The sequence below is a fragment of the Pyrgilauda ruficollis genome, unplaced genomic scaffold (assembly GCF_017590135.1).
Source record: "Pyrgilauda ruficollis isolate IOZ18807 unplaced genomic scaffold, ASM1759013v1 scaffold7, whole genome shotgun sequence".
Taxonomy (NCBI): domain Eukaryota; kingdom Metazoa; phylum Chordata; class Aves; order Passeriformes; family Passeridae; genus Pyrgilauda; species Pyrgilauda ruficollis.
In genome coordinates, this window is record NW_024528821.1 from 10,866,747 (window position 1) to 10,890,439 (window position 23,693).

Here is a 23,693-nt window from a genome sequence, read left to right on the forward strand (position 1 = left end):
AACTACAGCTCAGCATTGTTACACAACACTGTGTTTCTCCTAACAAAGAGAATCAAGCTCTATGCCAACAGCTCAGAAATTCAGACACTGGTGTATCAGTGATAACAGAATGACTGTGGGGGCCCTGAATCACACAGCAATTTCTTCTTGCAAGGCCCACTCATGCACCTGAGGGCCTCCTTTTACAGGGACACAAGAAGCTCTGCTCTCTGTCACCTTCAAACAAGCAGCTTCTGTATTACTCTTAAACTGACAGTTGATTTGAGCTAATGAAACATTAGAGTGGCAGTTGCTCTTTGGTATTTTTAAAGAAATATTTACACTCCAAGGGCTTGACCATGCCCTATGAGATGACTCAGAGCCAGTAACAATGCTGGTTTGTACAAGACAAAGTAAATAAATATGTCCCAGATCTCACACAGCAAAGCTGTCAACCTATGAACAACTTTAGTTGGAATTTTAAAATGGAATTAGCTTACCATTTTGTATTATTTACATTCAATATTTCAGACCAATGGTTCTGCATAATCCCTTGAAGAACAGTGGAATAAACACTTCCAAACAAAACATATGGTGCCTCTGCCATCACATATCAAGCCATGCTAGCTCATTCCAGCCCTCACCCCACCTTCCCAAGTCACTCCTTTGTTCACAGGACCCTTCTTCTCTTGCCCCATGGGCTGCACCCTACCTACATCTGTCATACCCAAAATATGGTATTTTGGAATATCACAATGTATGGCTCAGTTGGTTATTTAAGGGCCCTTTGCTTTCTCATCTCTTACTCACCTGAACTAGTACAACCACACCCCTGCCTGATGCTCTCAGTACACCCTGTCCAGCTGCAAGGGCTGTCAGAAGCCTAAGCATGTTTTGTGGAATTACAGTAGTCACAGCAGGCTAAAACCCACCAAACATGCAGTAACATCAAACATTTTATTGTTCACCAAGGCACTAGGTGAGAACATAATTTCTCAGTGAGGACCACACCTTCCTCTGGCCCATCAGTCATCAGGTAGCACAGCCTGCCCTCTGCCTGAGGGTGAAAATAGCACAGGAGCTTGGGCCTTCTGGAGTGTATGGTTGTTTTTGTGTTTGGCTGTTTTCTTGGGGTTTTGTCCTGTTTTTTTAATGTTGAGTATTATTACTAGGACCTTTCTTACAATGCAAGTGTTTTATTTTGTTTCAAATATACTATAAAGACTGTTTCAAGTTCATCTGCCTTCATCAGTGATAATTCCTGTTAGCAGCATGATCACCATCATCACCATTTGCTCTGGACAGTTACTCAGTGCTGGCAGTTAATAATGAGTTTAGTCAGGCATCCCTAAGCACAAACCAAAGCTGCTCACTCACCTGCACAGTCACAGGCTGGGTACCTACCACCACAGTGTCCTGCAGGCATTTGAAAAAACATATTAAGTACAGAAGACAAAAACTAATGAAAAGTCACTCATTTCCCACTTCCCAACTCACTATCTATTCACTCTTGGAAAATGTTCTGGAAAAATTCTGCTAAAATCTGTCTCAAGGTATTTGCTCACTGTGAGATACAATTGCTTGCTTTAGCTAAACTAATTGTCAGTCTATGCAAGCACATGATAGACCATTAAGTGAGAGGCAACTGTGAAGTACTGAAGGACTTATGCAGACAGTTTTCCTAGTTGTCTTTTTAAGAGTTGTCTCAAATCCATTCCTAGTAGTAAAATCAACAAGTGTACAATACCATTTTAGAATACCACACTGTTAACAAGTTTACATCACCATTCTATAGAAAATCACAAAATCTCCACAACTTTTATCAGTTTAAATGTGGTAGGCTTGACCTTGGCTGGGCACCAAATGCCCATCAAAATTGAGCTAACACTCCCCTTTCTAGCTGGATGGGGAAAGAAAATGTAACAAAAGGCTCCTGGGTTGAGAAAAGCACAGGGAAGTAATTTATTAATTACAATAATGTGAAAAACCCAGTTTGAGGAAATTATTACCCATCAAATCAGAGTAGGGTGAGAGGAAATAAAACAATTTACTTCACATCCCAGCACTCTCTTCTTTCCAGGTTCAACTTTACTCCTGTTCTCTACCTCCCTCACAGTGGCACAGGGGGACAAGGAATGGGTGTTGTGGTCAGTCCTTCACACACTGTTCCTGCCCTCCTTCCTGCTCAGGAGAGTCCCTCATGAACTGCTCTAGTGTGGGTTCCTTCCACAGGGTGCAGTGCTTCAGGAGCAGACTGCTCCAATGAGGCTCCCCTCTGCTGGCAAGGAGGGAGGGGAGAGAATTCTCCCCCTGGACCTCCCTGGGCTGCAAGGGGACAACACTTCACGGGCTGTTTTCATTGCACCCTTTCCCGAGGGATGTTCCCACTCAGAAGCACAGGCAGCATCAAACCAGCACCTGGCTCTGGCTGTGCAGACTCAGGCAGTGCCTCTTTTCTCACCAGGAATGTTGTGATGGATCAAAGTATTACCTTCAAAGATATTCCAATGGATGGATTAATGCTCAGCTCATTACCCCCAACTGCTGAGACATTATAGTGCCTGCACATACAGCAGAGGCCAAACTTGTCAGATTTTTTTAACTAAACAGTTATAATAAGGAATTATTTTCCTGTTATCCCTAGGAAATTAACTTTGTCTAGGGATTCTGCTACATGAAACATAAAATAGACACAGCACAGGACGTAGCATAACAGGTGTGTTCCCCTTGAAGTCAACATCTTAGACTTCTGTAACACTCATTTTTTCTGCCACTGTCTTCTAGTACCAAATAAACATCTTTATTTCGTAAGTGTAACTCTTCATTTATTCTCCACTGTGAATAAAAAAATTAAAAATAAAAAGCCAAGCTATTGAGCAGCACTATGTATTTGCTTTAAGCTGTACTCTATGTGTGGAATATTGAAGACATTATTCAAAAAGCGTTCAGCACATATTGTTTACTGGATCTTGTATTGCAGGGTAGGTCTTTATTAAAAGGCAGTATTCGTTCCACAACGTACACTTCACACACTGGAGAGCAGGAAGCCAATACGCCCATGTACAAACTAACTTTGCACTTTAAGTACTCTGAGAAGATTCTCCAGTTTGCCAGCAGCAAGCTGACAAGGGGGCTCTGGATGAGAAAAGGTAACACGGCAGAAACAAAGTGTAAAAACTGACTTGCATTAGTGTGCCATGGTGCATGTGCTTGTGCACACCTAGGACTGGGGTGGACAAGACAGGAATGAGGCTTGGGGACATAATTCTCAAGCCACTGGGCACAGATAACCAATTTTGGACTCATTTATATGTAAGTTTTACCACAGACACATGCAGCACCAAAACCATGCCAAGCTCTGAATTAAGCAAAAAACTTCCAAGAAAGGCTAAACTAACACAATAAACTGGAAAATTCAAATTAACAGAATGACCTCAAGCACAACAGCTTAACAGCCATCATCAGGGTTAAGAAAGTTTGCTTTGCTAGAACTTCAGGAAAAATGTTTTAGCCAGAGATTAAAAAGCTTGCTAACAACAGCACAATAGTGGAATGAAATTCATGTTATCTTACAGCACAAAAATCTCACTAAGGTTTGAAGTTCTGTGCACAACCAAGGAAAAAAAGAAAACAATCAACATATTGTATCATTTCACAGTGTACAAAGTAAGTAGTTATGAAGAGAAGTCAATTTTCCATCTGGTCACTTTTCTGTCCAGTGCTTCAAAAAGAACACCATTTGCAGACAACTACAGCTTGTTTTCTCTTGCTCCTTCCCCTACCAGCCATTACAGCAGCTTATGACTGTTACTGACACTGCTTTACCATGGGAAATCCAAGTGCATACTTTAGCAAATATCAAGGAGATACATACCTGTCTAAAGACATACAACAAATATGCTATGCCCTTTCCTTTGCATCACTAGGATAAACTGTAGAAGAGGAGCAAGATGAACAATGCATAATACCAGTCCTCCCAAAAGGAAATTAAAGATTGAATTTTACACTGCAATAAAAAATATATTTGAAAAAAAATTGTACTTCACATTAGAGAGACATCACCTGAGTTTCTAAACAATTCTGGTTTTGAATTTTCTTCTAAACACAGAAATAGATTAATTAAGCCTATCCCACTGTCTTGGTTTGGGCTGGGATAGAGGTAGTTTTCTTTGTAATAGCTACCATGGGGCTGTGGTTTGAAGCTGTACTGAAAACCAGCACATTTACATGTGCAGCTTTTGTTTTACCTATTAAACTATCTTTATCTTGACCCATGAGTTTTCTCACTTTGCTTTCCTGATTTCCCTACTCATCCCTCTAAGGGGTCACAGTGAGTGACTGAGCAGCTGCATGGTACTCAATTGCTGGCTGGAGTTAAACCACAACACACATAAATCAGGAAACTATTCACAGCAAAGTGAAATTCCATCTTTTACACTGTAGCTGTGTAGTAAGTAATGTAGCTTTTTTAAACAGCAATTTAATTCCTTGAAAATGTAATGCTTGCTTCATGCCAATATTATTTTCAGAGCAAGCCAGAAAAATACTAGGCATGGCAAAAGTAGCTACAGGACTTTTCAAAAGTATATAATTATTCCACTTGAATTGCAAGTTAAGGCCTCCTCAGCTCAACATAGCACAAGCTGGCTAAAGAACAACTTCCATCACCATTACAGAAAACACCAGCACACAGTCAAGATGAACACAAGTCTTATTTTTACCACAACTGAGGCACCAGCCTCCTCTTTGTGCATGTGTATTACACATTTGGAAGAATGCCTTTCCTTCAGCTCACAAAAAATGTGAGTTACAGTCTGTGGACATCAGACACGGACAATTTTCACTTTAGTCCTGTTTGCCTTCGCGCCACTGCCGCGAGCCCTCGTTCCAGGCTACATAAACAAAGAGAGCAAGGACCACGTGGACAGTGACTACAGCAACTATGGCAGCATAGAAATAGCTGTCTCTGTCAGACATTCCCAAGGAACCTGAGGAAACAAAGAAAGTAAACAATATTAGTTATGAGCTAGGAGCTCTGACATGGCAAGTCACAATTCTCCCTAAAGACCAAAGTTACATTTACTCCTGTATCAAAAGACTGAGCTCAAAATGATGCACAGGTGAGAATTCATTGTGATAGCTAATGGCCTTGAAACCATTTCCTGAGCAAAGCAACACTACAGTATTCAATATTTAAGACAAAATAACCTTGATTTGATGTCAACAGCTTAGACTTCTACAACATTCAATTTTTCTGATAGTACCTTCAGTACCAAACAAACCTCAACATCCTTTTTTCCTAAATGCAACTCTCTTTGTGGGGCAATAAAATGGGGGACAGAGGTGGGAGGAAGAAGGGGGAGAATTCTGTAATAATTTGTCACTAAATCAGGAGAAAACAGTAGAAGAACAATTAAATTTAGAAGACTATGACCTTCTGTATTTAGACTGTAAAACAAAAATGCCCCACCAGTTAAGATACATGAATGCATCTCAATAAAATAAGCTTTCAAATATCAAAATACCAAACTCTGAAATATCTTTTCCCTTAATTAATTAAAAAAAACTAACCAAGTCTCCCCAAAAGCAAACAAAACCTACACATTACAGCACTCCAAAACCATCACCCTGCAAAGACAATCCTTTCAGTGCCAACAGATCTTGTCATTAACTGACAGCAAAGTTAAAGCTCAGCTTGCTACACCTCAAATTTTAAAAAAAGCTATAAAGGATCTTGAAAGTTACTTAACAACCTTTGAGCCTTCATGTACCACATACAGCAGTACACTCCAAAGGAGAATCATCTCAGAATAGCTGTTACACACTCATAAACTGCTCATAAAGTAGCTGCTTTCTCCCTTCCTCCTCCCCACTTCTGAAGGAGATAACTTCCTAGAAGTGCAGGAGGTAAGTATTAAAGCCTTGCAGAATCAGGACTACAACATGGCTGCTTGTTCAAACAAACAGCCATAATACTTTTTTTTTTTTATTATTAAAAGAAAGTTCCAGAAGCAATCACATGCAATATTTGAAATAGCATATAACTTGTTTAAATGGACATATGTTTCAAAAAGCAAAATATAAACCTCAGAAACAACATTATTCTGTCTCGAACACATGATTAGTTTGCAATACCTGCAGGAAACATATCTCTGTTGATTCTGACAAAAGTCTTCTGCAGGGTAGTGTTAAAAACCCTTTAGGTAAGGGGAACAATGCACCTCTATGCAATATAAACCATTGTATAATAAACAGCAAATTTTGGATTGCAGACCACAATGCAGGCAAAGATACATTGACCTTCTATATAATTTTCTGTTCTAATTAGACATTACAGGACCTTTTGTCTATATATGGAAACAAATATTCAAAACAAAAAGAACAAAGATGCTATTAGAGGATTGTGCTTCTCCTCTATTTTTGTAATAATAATAATGCTAATTGGCAGAAACAAAATTACCTTCAAATACATAAGCCTTTGATGAAAAATATAGCCCAACGGGTAATGTAATCATTAGAGCTGTGAAGAACAGAAGCGTTCTTAAAGTTGATGTTAATGAACCCTCATTTCTGAAATAAATAAGAGAAGTTACACACAAAAGAAAGTCACAATATATATGCCTGAAACAGGACAAGAACTTGTTCCAAACAGAAGCTGATTACTTCTCAAGAACTGAATACGTGTATTGTTTGGAAGCAATAAAGACCTGAAGTATGCATTTGTTGGCTGCAATAAAAATGAGAGTATTCAAAACAATGTAATGATTCTGCCAGTCTAAACCCACAAACAAAATTAAAAATAATCTTTAGACTTTTCCCTGTTACTGCTTTGCGATCATTATAACATAGAGGGTTATTTTAATATGTTTATCAATGTATTACTGTATAATTATTAAGTATCTAATATTAGGTACACATACACATGTCATATGACAGTATCCTGCATTAAAACTTGCCAAGTTCCTTTTTTTTTTTTTAAGTAACTAGAAGTCCAGGAAAATGACAAATCATACAGGCTGGGATAGAAAGGGAAGTACACCGAATGAATTTAACAGCTTACTACTCCAAGTTCCCTTTTATTAGGTCTTCTTCCTCTATTTAAAAATAATTTCTCAGTTTTTAACTAAGAAAGGTAGAATAAGTGTAGTAATAGTCACAACCCAGACCCACTACACCAAAACTTTGCCTTCACAGAACTAAACCTAAAGACCTTTGACAAGAGAGGGCTTATGGAATTTTATGTACTTGGTAGGGTCTCCTTGAATTGTCCTGCTAGAACAGGTGCCGTGTTTACAAAACACCACATACAGCCTGGTGCTGTGTGCTTCCACCAGTTCTCACCCACTCTGCCTGGCTGACTATTTTATGATGAAGTAAACATGTAAGCCAGGCAATGCCCTTCTGGCTTTCAAAGACTGCCTCGTTCAAAGACATGAGTCCTTAGGGCGTTGAAACACAAATATATGTGGGTTTTTTTGAAAAAAAAGTGGAAATGGGGGAAAAAATATCTCATCCTCTGACAGTTATGTGCAGCTATGCACAGCTTCTACACTGCAGCCAACAGCACTGCTGGCTGCTCATGTACTGCAATACATTGAGGCAGTGTAAAAAAAGAGAAACATCCGAATTCTTTTCCTTTATCAGCGTTTGCCTGAAGGACTGTCAGGGTGGAGGACAAAACTGCATCCAGAACTTCCCTAGGGAAATTAGAAACCATTCTATCAACACTTACCCACAGAAGAGTAAGATGACCTCCAGCTTATTACCAAAGTTAAAAACTCCACTGCTGACAAATACTTTTCTTACACTGACATACTCTCATCGCTTCCCTACGCGGCAAAAACAAACATTCGTGTATAAGCTCAGCCTAGCTCGCCACCTTTCCCCGACGGCCGGCAGCCTCCGGGCTCGGGATTCGGGGCGGCCCAGGGCTCCGCAGCGTGACCGGGGCAAACCGGGGGCCTCCTCCTCCACCCGCTCCGGCTCTCCGGCCCGAGCCGCCGCTCCCTCCCGCTGCTCCGCCGCTGCTCCGGGATGCAGCCCCACCGCGGGCTCATGGTGCCGGGCGCGCTGCCCGCGGCCCAGCGCGCAGCCTTCCCCGCGCCCCACCGTCCCCGGGCCCTTCTCCCGCCCGCCCCGGGACTCACGGCCTGAACTCGGCCACCGGCACGGCGCTCACGGGGCCCGGCCCGAAGCGCTCCATCGCCGCCGCCTCGGCCCGCCGGAAGCAGCCGCAACGGCCGCGCATGCGCGGGGAGCGGCGCCGCCGTCGCCATAGCAACCATGGGGCTGGCGCGGCCTAGCGGTCGGCGGTGAGTAATGCAGCGGTGAGTAATGCAGCCCGCCGGCTGAGGGACCGGCATGGAGGGACTGCGGGTCGGAGAGACTTAGGGACGGAGAGACTGAGGGATGGAGGGACAGAGGGACTGAGGGATGGAGGGAAGAAGAGACAAGACAGATGGAGGGAAGGAGAGATGGAGAGACTGAGGGATGGAGGGAAAGAGAAACAGAGAGACTGAGGGATGGAGGAACACAGGGATGAAAGAACAAGAAGGATGGAGGGTTGGAGGGAAGGAAAGATGGAAAGCCTGAGGGATGGAAGGAATGAGGAATGAAGGGACAGAGGAATGGAAGGATGCAGGGATGAAGGGACAGAGGGATGGAAAGATGGAGGGATTGAGTGAAGGAGAGACAGAGGGACTGAGGGATGAAGGGACACAGGGTCAGAGTGGTGGAGGGCCAGAGAGATGTGGGGATGGAAGGCAGCCTGGGACCTGGGCCACAGCAGTGGCTTCAGCTGGGCTTGAGCAGTCATCGTCTCTACAGGGAAAACTACCCTGAGCAGGCTCACTGCCAGCTTGGAACAGTGGTGCCATCTGTGCTGCGCACAGGTGCTTTCATTGAGAGATATGGAGAGTGTTTGTGTATGGCAAAACTGCTGTCAGATGTCTTGGGTGAAGGTTGAGGCTTTCCAGGAAATGGCTGTGGTCTCAGAGCCAATAAAACCTATGGTATTGAGATGTTTTGGTGAACTCATCAGTACAAAACTCTTCAAATGAAATAACACAGGGCCAAGGCATTCTCTGAAAGGGAGACTGCAAATTGTCTCTATGTCATCCTGTTAGGAGGGAGGCTTGTTCACTTAAAGGTCTTCTGCTCTCCTGCCACTAAATTGAAATTCCTTCTCCAGCCAAAGAAAAAAATTCTGGTCAAAATCTGAAAGAAACCATCCCCATCATAACTAACAGGTTTTGCAAACGAGAGTCCAAGGACTCCTGCAGAGTTCACTCTCCTCCAGCCTGATGAGCACTAAGCATTTCCAAGGTTATGCTCTGCTCAAGCTATTCATTCACATTCCTGCTGAAGCTACTCTGCTTAAATACTCACCAAAGGATGGGCTTGAACCCAGCTTTCCAACAGGAGCCCAGTGTTACAGACTCTGCTGTGCAATCAGTATTATTTGCAGGGGAACTAATTGTTGACACTCAATGAACAGCTTTTGCAGGAAATAAAGCCTTGCAAGCTTCCACACAAAAGCTCTGGGAGCTGTTTAATTGATGTTGCCATTTAATTGAATCTCATATACCACAGGAATTACATATTTGCCCCTTTTATGGTAAAATCATGTTGTTATCTTGCCATTCAGCCATGCCAAACCTTAATTGTGTGAGTCACTGACTCCACACGACTCTTTCCTCATCTTTTCCTGCAGGGTGCAGCCTTCCAGCATTGCTGCAGCCTCAGCCCTGCTCCTTGCTGCAGTGCCATCCTGTGCATGGCATGGCACAGTGGCCTCTTCTTTCCCTCCTGAGCCACCATGGCATCCTGCTACCTGGAAGAGAAGAAATAGAGATGATTGCTCTCCTTGCAATCGGTAAGATGAGGAAATGAGCACTTTGGTTTTGGTAGTTCCTGCTGTGATCTTGCCTCTCAGAGTTTACTCAAAGTGAGTTTCCTTCACCTGGGTTGGAGGAGACTAAATGGAGCTGCTGGAGGACCAGCAGCTGTAGTGGAAGACAAGGAGCATTGATTTTCCACACATTGATTTTCCACGCTCTGATTACAACTACTGAGGCATTTTATTCTGTTTTCTCCAACATGCGTGAGAAAGAAAGTGAATTTTGTTAAAAGCACTTTTTTCCCCAGCAATGAACATAGCTCAGCTGGCAGCTCCCTCGAGTTTGTTAAGGTGCAGCACAGTTCAAGCTGTTCAGCACTTACAGGGTGAGGTCTGGCTCTTGGGGTCATGCTTTCCCTGTAAACCAACCAATTTTATGTTCTTTTGAAACAGAAGAGTCCTCCTCATCTTTGAATCCACTGCTACCTGAGCCAGCAAAGTGACAGCTTGCATGAGGGGGCCAGGAGGGGGCTTGGGAGGACCTTTGTAGCCCCTGCTCACTTGGGTGGGGATGCAGGGAAGGTTTGCTGTGTAACTCAAGCTTTAAACTTCCAAATAGCTCTTCAAAACACCAAATAAAATTTCAGCTAGCCAATCCCAACATTCAACCTAAATGTGGGAACAGGTTTTGTTTACTTATAAACAATTAAAGCAATTACAAATCATTTTAGAAAATCAATGAAGGTAATTTAGAGTTAAGATAGAAATTGGATCACTGAAAAATTATGAATGTGGGTACAGAGAACATCTAATCACTAAAGGATGTTCTTTCCACTTTTGGTTTGACTTTCTTGATAGTTTCCCCAGTAGGGAAAGCAATGACATAAGAAAGTTCAATAACAGAACAACAAAACAAGGAAATATAAAAGTGGAATAAGTCTCATATAAACTTACCATAAAGATGCATATCAAGGATTAGGAAGTAACAAATAATTTAAGGCTGAACAGTCCAAGTCATTAACTTTTAATAAAAAGTTACTTCATATCTCACCATACTGATGTTTTTATCTCCTAGAATAATAACAATTTTGCTGAATGACTTCCTGCATATTAGCTGCTTTTCTTTTGTGAGCACATAAAGAAAACACAAAACTGTTAGAAAAATTTTGCAGTTGTGAAAGAAAAAAGAAGCCTTTTATTTGCATTTTTTGTATTAGCTGAAAGACCTGGAGGATACAAAGTTTTGTCTGTTTGCTTCAGATTTTATACATCAGGTATTCTGAAATCTCAGGCAGACCTGTTTTATCTTCTGGATTATAGAGCAAATATAAAACTTGTCCTTAAGCAGAAACTGTTCTGCAAGCACCAAGAAGCTGCCAGCTGTGGGACTAAATATCTGCTGTTCTAAGACTTTGTCCTCAACAATATTTGCCAGGAGATGCTTGAAGAACATTAAAAACACAGGCAGCCCCTGCTTTACTGGGGTCTGTGTCTCAAGGGTGCAGAAGAGGCAGGAAGGTGCCTGTTAAAGCAATACCATCTAGTGGCAGATGCAGAAAGAGAATCCAATCCCCCAACAGGAGCAGAGCTGGAAAGGTGAAAGCTGAAAAGACATTATTTGAAAACAAAACCACCTGCTTGAGAGTATTTTTTTTTTCATTACTTGTTTCCATGGTAATGTATTGAAAAGGATGATATACAAATAAATATTTGTCTGTTCTGTGAACCTCTACTCCCTAGAAAAGATGTTTCATGAAAGATGAAATGATGGATTGTCTAACTCTGGAATTCTCCATGACAGTCCAGGCTGAAAGCACAACAACCACAGAGCACATTACACAGTTGGCCACCCATCTTCCGTGGGAATAGAACCACAGTGACATTAATTAACCCATTTGCTTGGGTTGGCAAAGAGAGCCTTTATCTGGGCATTATAGGGCTGTATGCCCTGTTACTGCACATCCCAAGATAAGTTAGAGCAAAGAGCTCAGACACCCCTATTAGCTAATGGAACTTGGAAGTCTCACAGTGTAATTTTCACCTCTCTCTAGTATTGCTGTCATTTTGCAATGAAAACATAGAGCTGCCTTCCACATGCATTGTGTAATACCTGTGGCACCTACATAAACAGAGTGGGAAGGGCTTTATTCCCACAGCTGATATAAGTCAACCAATACTTACCAATTTCAGGCGAAACTCTAGATACTGAAGGAAACAGACACTTTTTCTGTAGAGGCAAATGTAAACAAAGTCTTACAAGTTATATGAAGTTTAACCAGTATGTGACATTCTATATCCCTGCCCAGACAAACAGTGCTAACTACAAAATGAGTAGTGTCAAATTTTTTTGCAGGTTTGGAGGGGTACTTTTCCAAAAACTAGCGTGTGTTAGCACAAATGCATGGAAAACACATCCCCTTCCCAGTGCTATTTGGGCTATAGTTAGCTGTGGAAAATGCAGAAGGTTTTTGTGGGGATGGAGGGTTATAGGGGTGGTATTTCTGATGGCCTCATCCTCAACCAGTGATGGGTTCTTCTTGTTGCCAGGTGACTTTGACTTTGTCTAACAAAGGGGAAGCTTCTGGTGTCTTAACCTCCACAAAAACCATGCCACAAAACCCAATACAGTACAGAATTATTTAAACTCTAATACAGTGGCCATTAAACAATTTAAAAAGAGTCATGACAATTAGCTTTGACATTAACAGGAATATCCAATACATGAAAGGAAACTCACAGCCTAAAGGAGAGCATAACACAAAGCTCTCCATAACAAAGCTCTTGAAACAGAAGAAATCTTAGTATTGGTAAAGCATGACAAGAGTTTCAGTGGGGTCTTTAACTAGTGGATTCTTTACTTTGCATGGCCACAGTTTCTGTTTTTGAACTCCCTAGACATGACCTCATTCCACCAGTTCATGAGCTGTTTTCATTGCACCCTTTCCCTGAGGGATTGTTCCCATCTGAAGCACAGAAACATCAAACCAGCACCTGGCTGTTTTGAGACTCAGGTGGTGCCTCTTTTCTCACCAGGAATGTTGTTATGGATCAAAGCATTACCTTCAAAGATCTTCCAATGGATGGACTAAGGCTCAGCTCGTTACCCCCAACTGCTGAGACAATATAGTGGCTATATTTATCCTTTTGCCATAAGTGTAACGCTCTTTGTGGGACAGAAAAAGGGGGTGGGTGGACTGTGGATAATCCTCTTATTTCCACCACAGCAGGATAAAAGAGTGCAATGACAAATAAATTTAGATAAATTCTACCTGTTCATTTGCTGAAAGTCTGTTCCTTGATTGCAAGTTGATCACAAGGGAAAAAAAGTTGCATCTGACTAATTTCATGCTAGATGATTAGATAAAATTTCACGTTATTGTTTTAGTTGAGGCAGACCACAATCACTTTCCACCTTAGCCAAAAAGGTTACAAAGGGGAGATAATTTTCTAGTTTACAACAGAAATTTTGTAAGAAAAAAAAAAATTTCAACAAAGACAGAACCATTGGACTGCTCTAAGAGCCCAGGAAAACCATGAAAACCTGGAGATGGTCCTACTTTTATACACAAACACAGAAGCACTAAACTGTTCATCTAGGGTTATGTGGTGTCTTCTGCATTTATTCTGTGTTTGATGTTTATTTTCCTTATCTGACTTTCTACGGAATACTATCTGAACCTATACTAAAAAAGCAATTAGGGTTGAGGCACAGGCATGAGCTCTACCTGCCACCATGCCCATTCCCCCTTTTCTGGCTTGCTCCTGGCGTGGATTTGTCCTGCAGCAGGCAGTGCTCTGCAGGCTCTGAGTGGGGACAGCTGGGCAGCACGAGGTCGCAGCAGGAGACAGAGCTCTGTTCTCTTTCTGAGTTCACAGACACCACTGGAAGCAAGAGAGTGGCTGGAGCAAATGCAACTAGGCAATAATTTGTATCAGCGGACCAGTTTTGGGGTTGGCACATTAACCTCTAGACCAGGGTTAAGTGCTCTGGGAGTAGCAGGGGAAGAGCAATCCCTCAGTCACCATAGCAGGGGATTGTGCAACAAACACTGAATGCATTCCTCAACTCCACCATACAAATAAACTGGAAAAGCTGTTGTTCCCTGGACAGATCTAAAGACACATTTTACAGAGTACAGAAACATCCATGGATTTTATGGCTTGCATACTGTCTGCTCATAAAAGGATGCTGTTCAATGCAATAGGAACTGTAATACTTTATGCCTACTAGCTCTGGGCTGACAGCCCTTTCCCTTCAAAAGATGCTCTCAGCAGCAGAATTGCTCTCAGCTGTTCCTTGCTTGCAGGTGAGAAGAAGCAGGAAGAAACTTGGGTCTCCAGTAAGTTCTTCAGCAGGGGCTAGTGTGAAACATTCCCCTTTGGCTTTCAGATCAATATTCGTGGAGAACAAGAGGGAAAGGGTCCTTTGCAGAGGCAGAGTCATAGCCATGCCTATGTGGCTTTCCTTTTGTTTTAGAGGAAAATTCCTGGCAGTCAGGTTGACCAAGTGGTTACATTACCACTTTCCTCAGCACTTAGGGTCAGATGAAAGCAGGGTGATACTGTTTGCAGACAGAAAGCAGAAAGTTTTGGTTTAGAAAGAAGATTGACAGATATGAACACATACACATGTACTTTAAACCAGCAATAAGAACGACAGTGCTTGGGAGTAAATAATACTATAGTACAGCAATTAGTGATACTACTATATGACTGCATTGTGTGGGAGGATTTAAAAACCTGTCATTTCATTGTTGAAACAGTCCTAAAAGTGAAGAATTTCTGATGAGCTTCACAACATCAGTTACATGAAAATTGCTTCTCCTTCCCACTGCTCCTGAAAAAATCTCTATTTTATTTTCATTGCAGCTGACAGAAAAAATAGTACTTGCTCATCCTGTGTCTTGGAAAGCATTGCAGAGATCCAGCACACTGGGCCATCCACACAACAAAATTTATACTTTTATAAAATTACCAGGTTTTCCACCATCCTGTTACATACTAAGCTACCCATCAGTATTACAATGATGTTATTTGCATTCTCCAGTAAAATTAATGGTAATACACTTATAGCCATACAGGATACCAGCAGCTTAGGATGTAAGCAAGACTTAATTAATAGAGTAGCTAAATTTTAACTGACACTGTGGCTTCAGTTCTGTTCTTTGCATTTGGCATCTTCACTACCTAATAAAATTCTCCAAGGTCAGCTACAGTGACAGGAGTTATTTGTTTGGATCCAGTACTCACCCAAAAGACATCTGAATGCAGCCAGAGCCTTAGTATGGCTTTCAGGTGAATGAACACTGCTCAAAGGACACTATGAATATATAGATTTAATTTACTGAGTAGCATGCTTCATATTTTCTCCACCAAGAAGGATGGAGAGCTGCAAGTCAGGCTTTCTCTTTGCCCAGCTTTCCTGCTAGGCACAAGGAGGAGAATGTTCCCAGGAGATACTGCAGAGTGAACCAACAGAGCATCCTCAGTAAGGGAAGGCTCTCAGTGAAGTGCTTTTTTTTCCAAAGCACCCATGACAGCTTTGCTCTGGGAAAATGGGGAGTGCAGCATGTGTCACAGAGCAGCAGTTGCTGTACAACTGTGTAATCACAGATCTATGAGGATGGTTCATTTCTACACCTTAAAAATGCAAATAGGAATCTCTTTTGTTTTTAACCACAGGAAGGATATGGTATATAAAAGTCTGGAGCTTTGGAGATTTTAATATCTGAAGATACCAAAAAGTTAGGAGAAAGTCACCAGTTCTTCTGCAGACCAGAACTGGTGATCCTCTTAGGCATGTGGAAACCCTGCCTGAAGCTCCTCTGAGACCTCACCAGGACCACAGGTTACAGCCTTTAAAACTCACATGGGAAAACAGCTGAGGTTTCTGAAGGTTTTGAGGACTTAGCCTTATTTTTTTTTGATTTATTACATAAACTAACAACGAAGAGACAAAAAACTCAAGCCTGCTACTGAAGACCCCTTGGCGAACATAGGGACAGACAGGGATTCTTGGAGTGGCTCTCTGGTAGGCAGTGAAGGACCCTGCTTCACAGACCCTGGCTGGATGGGATGCAGTCACAGGGAGACATGAGCTGCAGAGATCAGTGTTTCTCAGCCTTTCCTTTTGACAGGATGGCCCCTCCTTTCAGACTTCTTATTACTTCTAGTCTTTTCAGGCAAACACATCAGTGCTCCTCTAATTAGTCTGCATGTAGGTACTTGTGTGTTGTGAGAAGCTGCTGAAGAACAGAGAGCCTTGGAGGACCTGAAGGAGCAGAAGTCTGGGCAGGGTTCTATTTCTTTCTACTGTCATACTTTCCATTACCTCATGTCTCTGCCCCATGACTGCTCTCCCCACACATGCACACATTTCTGTTCTCTCTGTGAAAATGAGAGAACATCATGTTCCCTCTGTCAGGCCTTTCACCATTACACCAAAGGATTGCATCCTCTTCTTCTCCCTCATCCAGAACTCTACTGGCAGGCCCACAGTAGTTATCCATTTGGTGCTGTGTGAAAGGTCTCTGCTCTATCATCCCCTCATGGCAAAATTTATAGACAATTACTAAAGTTGTTAATTAAGCATGCTGGAAAATATAAAACACTAAAAGCTTTGCTTCAAGACTGCAGCAAATGTGATGCACATGGAGGACAGGACATGAGCACGGGAGCGTTAGCTCCAGGCCGGTAACAGATATTCCTGTTTTACTGGCATCCACCAATGATATGGCAATCACTCTTTAAATAAATAATATTCACATTTCATTGAATCTTGCTGCATCTTTCTTGCCAGAAGATGTTTAATTTGCTGGTCTTTCCTGTGCTTGTTACTGTTTCTGCTGAGGTTAGTAGGAATTTGGCCTTTAATGAAATGTCATGTTAAGACATGCTGACTATTGCATACAGAGCAGGAAAGGTCTGTTTTTGTGGCCAATTCTTCTTCAGCTTAGAAGGACCTCCGCAAAATGATTCTGATATATTGGAAAATGGCTAAGTATGATGAAACTGTGATTACCTGTAAACTCAGTTAATGATTAGGATGTTCTTTTCACTGCTATGGCAAAACTGTGATCTTTCCCCTGGGATCATTAACTAACAAATACTTATGAGTCTTGACTTTACATGCTGACTCTCTCTGCTGCTGATGTGCTTCTGAATATGCATCAGATGGAGCCACCAGGTTCCCTGTCAGCTGGCCTGGAGCTGGTTTTCCTCTTATTTGAAGGTAATTAGTGTTTGATCATATATCAGCTCCCCAGCAAGCCTGGAGCAGAGCGCCTTCACTCACAGTTTGAGTTCTCCAGCCCTTTTCCTATGTCAGGCATTGAGAATCTGCATGCTTTTAGGTTTACCTCTTCTATAAAGGATAATGCATGCCACAGGGTCAGGCTTTTTTTACCACCCTTCATGCCACATGTCAAGGCTGCAATGCCCCACTCCTTCCCAGAGCACAACATTGTTCATGTGTTTTCCTCCCACCTGAGAGGCTTCATGGGACATGAGCGATGCAGAGCCCCCTGAGGAGCTGGAAAACAAGGTCCTCCTCAGAGAACCTCACCAAAGTCCTTTCTGTGTAGTCCAATAAAGAAAACCATACCAGAAACTTGCCCTGTCAGCATCCCAAGCCTTACTCTGATTAACTGTAGGTCAGTACTGCCTGCAGAGAAGTGGCCCAGGAGCCAGCAGCACTCAGCCTGAGCTCGGAGAGGCGTGGTGCTGCCTGGCTGCTGTGCTCCCCGAGCCAGCTGCTGCTCTTCCCTTCTTCCCTGTAAGCAATACCTCCACTGAGAGAGAGCTGCAAGTGCCCTGAGCCTGCTTCCCAGCCCTGGAGTTCACAGCACCTTTCACCACAGGCATGAGGTCAGTGAACTAGAGAGAATCACACCAAATGAGGCTTAACTCGAGGTAAGCCTGAGTTAATTTAGAATTACAGAATTGTTCAGGTTGAAAGAACCCTCTAAGACCAGCAAGTCCAACCATGAACCCAACACTGCCAGGTCCTTGTGTAAACCACATCCCCACACACCACATCTGCACATTTTTAAACTTCCAGGCATGGTGATTCCATTACTTTCCTGGGCAGTCTCTTCCAATACTTGACCACGCTTTCACTGAAGAAATTTAATCAGACTAAGCTCGAGAAGAGACCTGATGAAAAGTGGATGCTTCTAAGAGCCTCGTGTCCAGCGCCATCGCAAAGAGGAGTCACCTCTGCCTGCTGAAAACACCAAATCCTTTTGGTACTTAGCAGGCTCGGTCCCAGCTGGCGCCAGGACCTCTCTCCCACCGCTCCCCAGCAGGGCTGGGGCAGCTCCGGAGGCGGCACAGCCTGGGCTCCTGCATCCACGGCATATCCCTGCCAGGAGCAGCCGATTTCCCGGAATCCTGCCCGGGAGATGCTGGGCTCCGGCTGCTCCCGGGCAGGCAGCAGCCCCTAGATGGAGCTGCACAGCAGGGAATGAGCGCCCGGCGCCATCCCACCCACCCACCCTGTCCGCGACCCCCGGCTGGGGGCTCCGTGTTCAGCATCTCTGTGCTGAGCCCCCAGATCTGGCCTGGGGTGCCGGGAAAGCTCAGCCGATCTGACAGCCCCGGAAGGATGGCTGGGTCTGGAGGTTTATTTAACTCTGTTTCATTAAATCCCATATTTTAAGCCTTTTCTAGAAGCTGGCTGCACTTTTTTGAAATTATTTCGGTATAGAGGGAATCATAGCTGAGCTCTCATTAAAGAAGTTTATTTCTGGCTGTTAAAGAGGGCTGTTCGTTTACTTGCATAATATTTTATAACCCAGCAACTATTTCTCATTTCCAGACTGCAGCTTTGCAGTCTTTACTTGCTCTGCTCATCAGTGAGCTGTGGGATACCTGAACAGAGGCTCAAACCACACCAGCACCTTTGAGGACCCAGCAGCAGCAGAGTCCCCAGCACATGGCTGTCCTTGCCCTGGGACTGTCCTGGCACTGGGAACCACTGGTGCACATCACAGCCCTTTCTGCAGCAGACCTCGGGCAGGCCCAGGGGTGCAATGAAAGGCTGGACATGGGTTCAGAAAGAGCAGGAGCTGGTGATGTTCACACCAATCCAGACTTCATTATAAGTAATTACCCTAAAATTTTATCTAAATTATAACTTTTATTATGTGTTTTGCTGGGATACAAATACTTTTCTTTCTTTATGAATTCAATGCTATATAGCAGAAGTCACAGACTGTGCTCTGAAGAATCTACGCTAGCACTTTTTATCAGGCCACAGTCTGACCTAAAGGCTATGAAAGCAGAGAAAACTGCTGTTGCCTTGGGTGAACACTGGCAGGTTGCTACAACTACACTGCGGGGGAAAATTGTGCTCTGCATTAGCTGTGTGAGAGCAGCCATCCTGAAGGAGACAATTTCCCAAGACAGAATATCTCATCTACCCAGAGACTGGGTCAGGTGTAAACACCCTTCTCCTTTGATACACAAAATAATAATTACAGTTCCTAAAACTGCTCTGGGAGGAATATTGATAACTTTTCCCTACTAAGAAAATGAAACTCACAGGCATGCCTTGTTCTTCTCCCTTTCATCCATAAAATGATGGCCAGGAACTCCCTCAGATATGTATTTTTTCACTCAGCACATGCCACTTCTGATCAGTTGGGCTGGATCCATCCACAAAAGATGCTGAACAGTTGGTGTTTAGCCCACACAAAATCCCATCCACATCCACAAAACAAGGTTTTCCTTTACTTTTCTCACCTACAGGACTTGATTCAGCTGACATTTTCAGAGCATACAGAAGCCAGAGAAGTAACTATTGTCCCCAGCTCCTTTACCCAGTTTCAGAGGTTGTGTGGGCATCCCAGACTGAGGAGAAATGACCTTTACTTCTGGGATACACCTTTAAAGTTTAATTCACATCTGACTTCCCCCAGCTATCTAGCATCAAATGAGTCTGGGATGGCTGCTTTCTTAGTCTATTGACTTTACACAATGAAAAGTCTTTACTGCTTTCTAACTTCTAGCGTTTCACACAACCTAAACTAATCTCCAACACAATCAAGGATTTTTCGGAGAAATAAGATTCATCTTGCAAGTGTGAATGTCTAAACATCCCTCAGAATGCAGAAATATCTTCTCATCCCTGCTTAGTGTCACAGGCACCCCAGCCCACTGTAGCTACCTCCAGGATGAGAACTGAGCAAGGAGTTGTAGGGGATGGTTGCACATCTGGATGGAACACAGTGGAAACCACTCCTGAAAATACAAAAAGTAGGATGTGTTATCTGCTAGTGAGGGAAATGAACCCGTACTTTTTCTCCCCACTTTATGGTGGTTGTGAAATTTTTCATAATCACAAGTAAACAAGGTGCTGTCATGCCTCACTCAACACACCATGCCCCAAAATACCTTGGCTTTCTCCTCTCACAACAGGCAAAAACCCATAGTGTTCTGCAACTTGGGTTTTAATTTTGCAGCCTCATATCCCTGTACAAGTCTGGGCTGGTTTTATGAATTCTGATGTGTTGCAGCCTAGTGTGGCAGCCTGATAGATGCAGACTGAAGGAAGGGAAGGGGGGATTTAATAACCCTGGCCTGGGCACTGAGCTGGTAATGAAGAAGGGTTGTTATTAGTCATTTGCATAACATAAAAGGAGATCCAGATCAAGGCTTAATAAATTCTTCCTCGTATAGAATAACACAGTTATAGCCATTTCTATAAAAATGTCAAAGCCTTTATGTGAAGTAAGTGTTCCTTCAGAGCATAAAATACAGTGCTACAACTCAATAAAATCACTTGTATCACTACACTGATTTCTTTGAAGTGTCACTAAAAAGGGCAGGGTTATGAACTGAAGCATCATTCTTCTTCTCACCTGGGATGACAGACAAGCACAATGACAAGAAGAGCTCAGGTTAGGGTGCAAGAACTAAACTGAGGACACTGAGGAGTAAGAATAGAAAAGCAAAGCCCTGGGTGTGCATCTACTCTAAAATTACACTGTCTTTTCTGTTTAGGTGATGTTTTGGCCCTGAGAAACTCATCACCTCAAATTAGGAGGTAACAATTGGCTCAGAGGTGGGTCAAACCCCCAGGCAATGGGAGGTGGATGGCTTGGGCAGCAAACAGCAACCCAGCACTGTGCAGTTTGTTACTTGCAGAAGGCAGATTTAAGTTCTCAAAGACAACTGGTGATGCTCCATGTGGAAAAAATTACTGCAGCAGTGGGGAAGGTGCAGCTGTGAGCAGCCTGACTGTGGGGAGATGGAGGTGGTGTTGAAGATTCTCAGCCACTTACTCCATGTATTTTCCTGACTGTCATTTTTCCCCTTGTAGAGCTGCACATGCCCCATGCCTGGGTCAGTTGATACACAGTGCTCTGTTCCTCCAAGCACTGCAATATGGAACATAGTTTATGGATGTGCAGAGACATGCAGTAAAATATATATTTACTGCTCCACATAGTACTGAGTGGAGAACAAGCCTTTCATCCTTACAGTGTAGGCACCCCTCAAAGCATTGATCCTGCCACAGAGCAGTGCCCCAGGGCTGTTTGCTTGAAAGCTCTAAACTTGGACTGGTCTAAGAGAGACAGGCTTATTGAAAAGCAGTGGGCTAGTCAAGTCCTTTCACAAACTGTGCGTGTTAGATTCGTGTTCCAGGCAGCCTAAAAAGCATCTGTTCACCTTCATGTTAAAAATTAAGTTGTGACAACTCACACCAAGCAAAGGAGTTTTTCAGGGCTCACACTGACCATGCTGTACCTCTACAGCCTGGAAGCACTCTGAACTCAACATGTCTGGAGAGAAACATTTGAAGTATCAACTTTGCACCCTCGGCTCTTCCAGTCAGCATTTTCCCCTGAGGACATCTTCTAAAACCCATGGATCTTCTGGAAAATAAGCATCCATATTAATTAAAACAATCTTTTATTAACTTTGCTAGAAAAAAACTTTTACCAAGGGGAAAAATAGACCACCTGTAATTTTAAAAGTAATTTTCTCTAGTCCAATTAGTTATTCTCAGAGGTATTAATACTCCAATAGCAATAAGATTCTCCTGCACTACTACAGAGCCTTTCCTCCCCAAGTGCTTTTAAACCTGCTTCACCCTTCTCTGTCCCCCAGAATTTCAGCAGAGTTTCAGGCCACACAAGAGGAAGATGATTATTTCATCAAGCTCACGGCCAAGACCATGGCTAGGATGTGAGCAAATGGAAAGCAAGTCATGATTTTGTTTGGAAAGGGGCAGACTGAGCCCTGCTGGCTGCCATGCACAGAGGCCTGTTACTACATTCACAAATATTTGGGGGATTTGGGTTGTAGTTCTGCAAGATGTGAGAAATTTGTTTTTAGGCTCAGAGCACTCGATCAAAAACATCACAGTCACACAACACAGCCAAGAAGTCAGATACCAACCCACCCAACCAATTCAGATCCGCTCCAGACTTTCCAAGGAGTGACTTTGGGGCAGAAATTTCCACCCCAGATGGAACACCTGATGTGCTCCTGTAGCCAGCACAAAGCACACAAGCCAGCATACTCTAGCATGGCTATTCTTGTGTGCAGACCTTTGACCCTGGAAAATGTTCAGGCAGGTAGAATCACGTGGATCCAGTACTTAATACTGAAATTGTCCAACATTTTCAGTTCTGCTCCCATGTACCACACAGAGTGCCATGCATTGCTGTCTGCTCATCTGGTTGAGTTTAGGCAACCTGAGGAGTAACAGTCCTCAGGTTATTTGACACAAATGATCACATTCTACAAAATGCTGTGAGTCAATATGAAGATTTTCAGGCTATCCCAAAGCTTGGAAAAACTTCATAGGCAAATTGCATGGCTCTGCTGAGACACACACTCCTGATTTGACTGAAGGATGGTGAACCACTAATCCTCTCTCTTGCTATTTTAAAGAATGTACTTAAAACCACACAAACACATGTATGTAACATACAGCTGGGATTAGCACCACAGTGATTAGCAGATATTCTTTGGAAGAAAAGAGCAGAATACAGCCAGTTACATACACATCAACTTCCACATGCATATAAGACATTCTCCTTGAAGGGGAAATTATGGTACATGGGGTGAATAAATCATCCCAGGCATATTTGGGGATGTCCCACACTCCCTCACCACTCCCTCAGGAAACAGAATGTGGAGAAGCTAAAATAAATTGGAGAGATGAGCAGTAATTTATTTTCCCGTCTGGAAAAGATAATTTAACTACTCAATTAAACATTGCCTAAAGCCATACTATTAGAGTTGCATATCCCATCTGTAATACAGATGGATTTTGCTCTCTTATTACTGGTCTTCATGCTGTCTGGTACTTAAAAATTCTGGTTTAATTAGATGACACCTTCCACAAATGCTGAGCTATTGGCACATAATTCAAGCAGTATCTAGGAATTTTTGCCATCCAAGAAACCTTCTGTAGGAATCTTATGTTCTCATATCTCTGGTACAAAAGAGCAGGTTGCAAGAAATACTGAATGAACTGATGATATATTATTTCTTACTTTGTGTTATTTTGAAGTACAGGACTTCAGTCTGGGCTCTTTTCTTTCATTTTTCAGTAGCTGTCACCCAAGACCGTCCACAAATCAGATGGTTTTACAATCTATTTTTCATTGATTTTTCTTAAATGTTGATTCAATATTGAAACCGATCATTTTAATACTGAATTAAGAAGTGACTAACCCCATTATGAGGAAAATTCATTCACTGCTTCCCTCTGGGCACTGCTACAAGTGGAGCATTTCAGGAGCCTGGAAATGCCTCCAATTGCCTTGTCACCCCTCACCCCATCTGAGCCCACAGGCAGTTTCCCTGCAGCAAATGCAAAACCTGCAAGTTTAAGGGGCTCAAACACACAAAGGTGCTC

At 42.9% G+C, this 23,693-nt stretch overlaps 1 protein-coding gene across 1 annotated transcript; it reads right to left on the reverse strand.

Annotated features, from left to right (window-relative positions):
* Window positions 1-2,946: 2,946 nt before the first annotated feature.
* Window positions 2,947-8,227, reverse strand: VMA21 (vacuolar ATPase assembly factor VMA21). Its single transcript, XM_041485286.1, has 3 exons — window positions 8,127-8,227; window positions 6,440-6,549; window positions 2,947-4,967 (listed from the first exon to the last, which is right to left on the reverse strand). The coding sequence occupies exons 1-3, from the start codon at window positions 8,225-8,227 to the stop codon at window positions 4,825-4,827; spliced, it is 354 nt and encodes a 117-aa protein (XP_041341220.1). The 3' UTR covers window positions 2,947-4,824.
* Between the last annotated feature and the right edge of the window lie 15,466 nt (window positions 8,228-23,693).

What these genes read in the sequence shown, in the direction of transcription:
- VMA21 (XM_041485286.1), bottom strand. Translation starts at nt 8,227, where the DNA reads ATGCGCGGCCGTTGCGGCTGCTTCCGGCGGGCCGAGGCGGCGGCGATG. An exon ending in CCGGTGGCCGAGTTCAGGCC is followed by an intron (nt 6,550 to 8,126) that starts GTGAGTCCCGGG and finishes TATTTATTTCAG; the next exon opens with AAATGAGGGTTCATTAACAT. An exon ending in AAAGGCTTATGTATTTGAAG is followed by an intron (nt 4,968 to 6,439) that starts GTAATTTTGTTT and finishes TTGTTTCCTCAG; the next exon opens with GTTCCTTGGGAATGTCTGAC.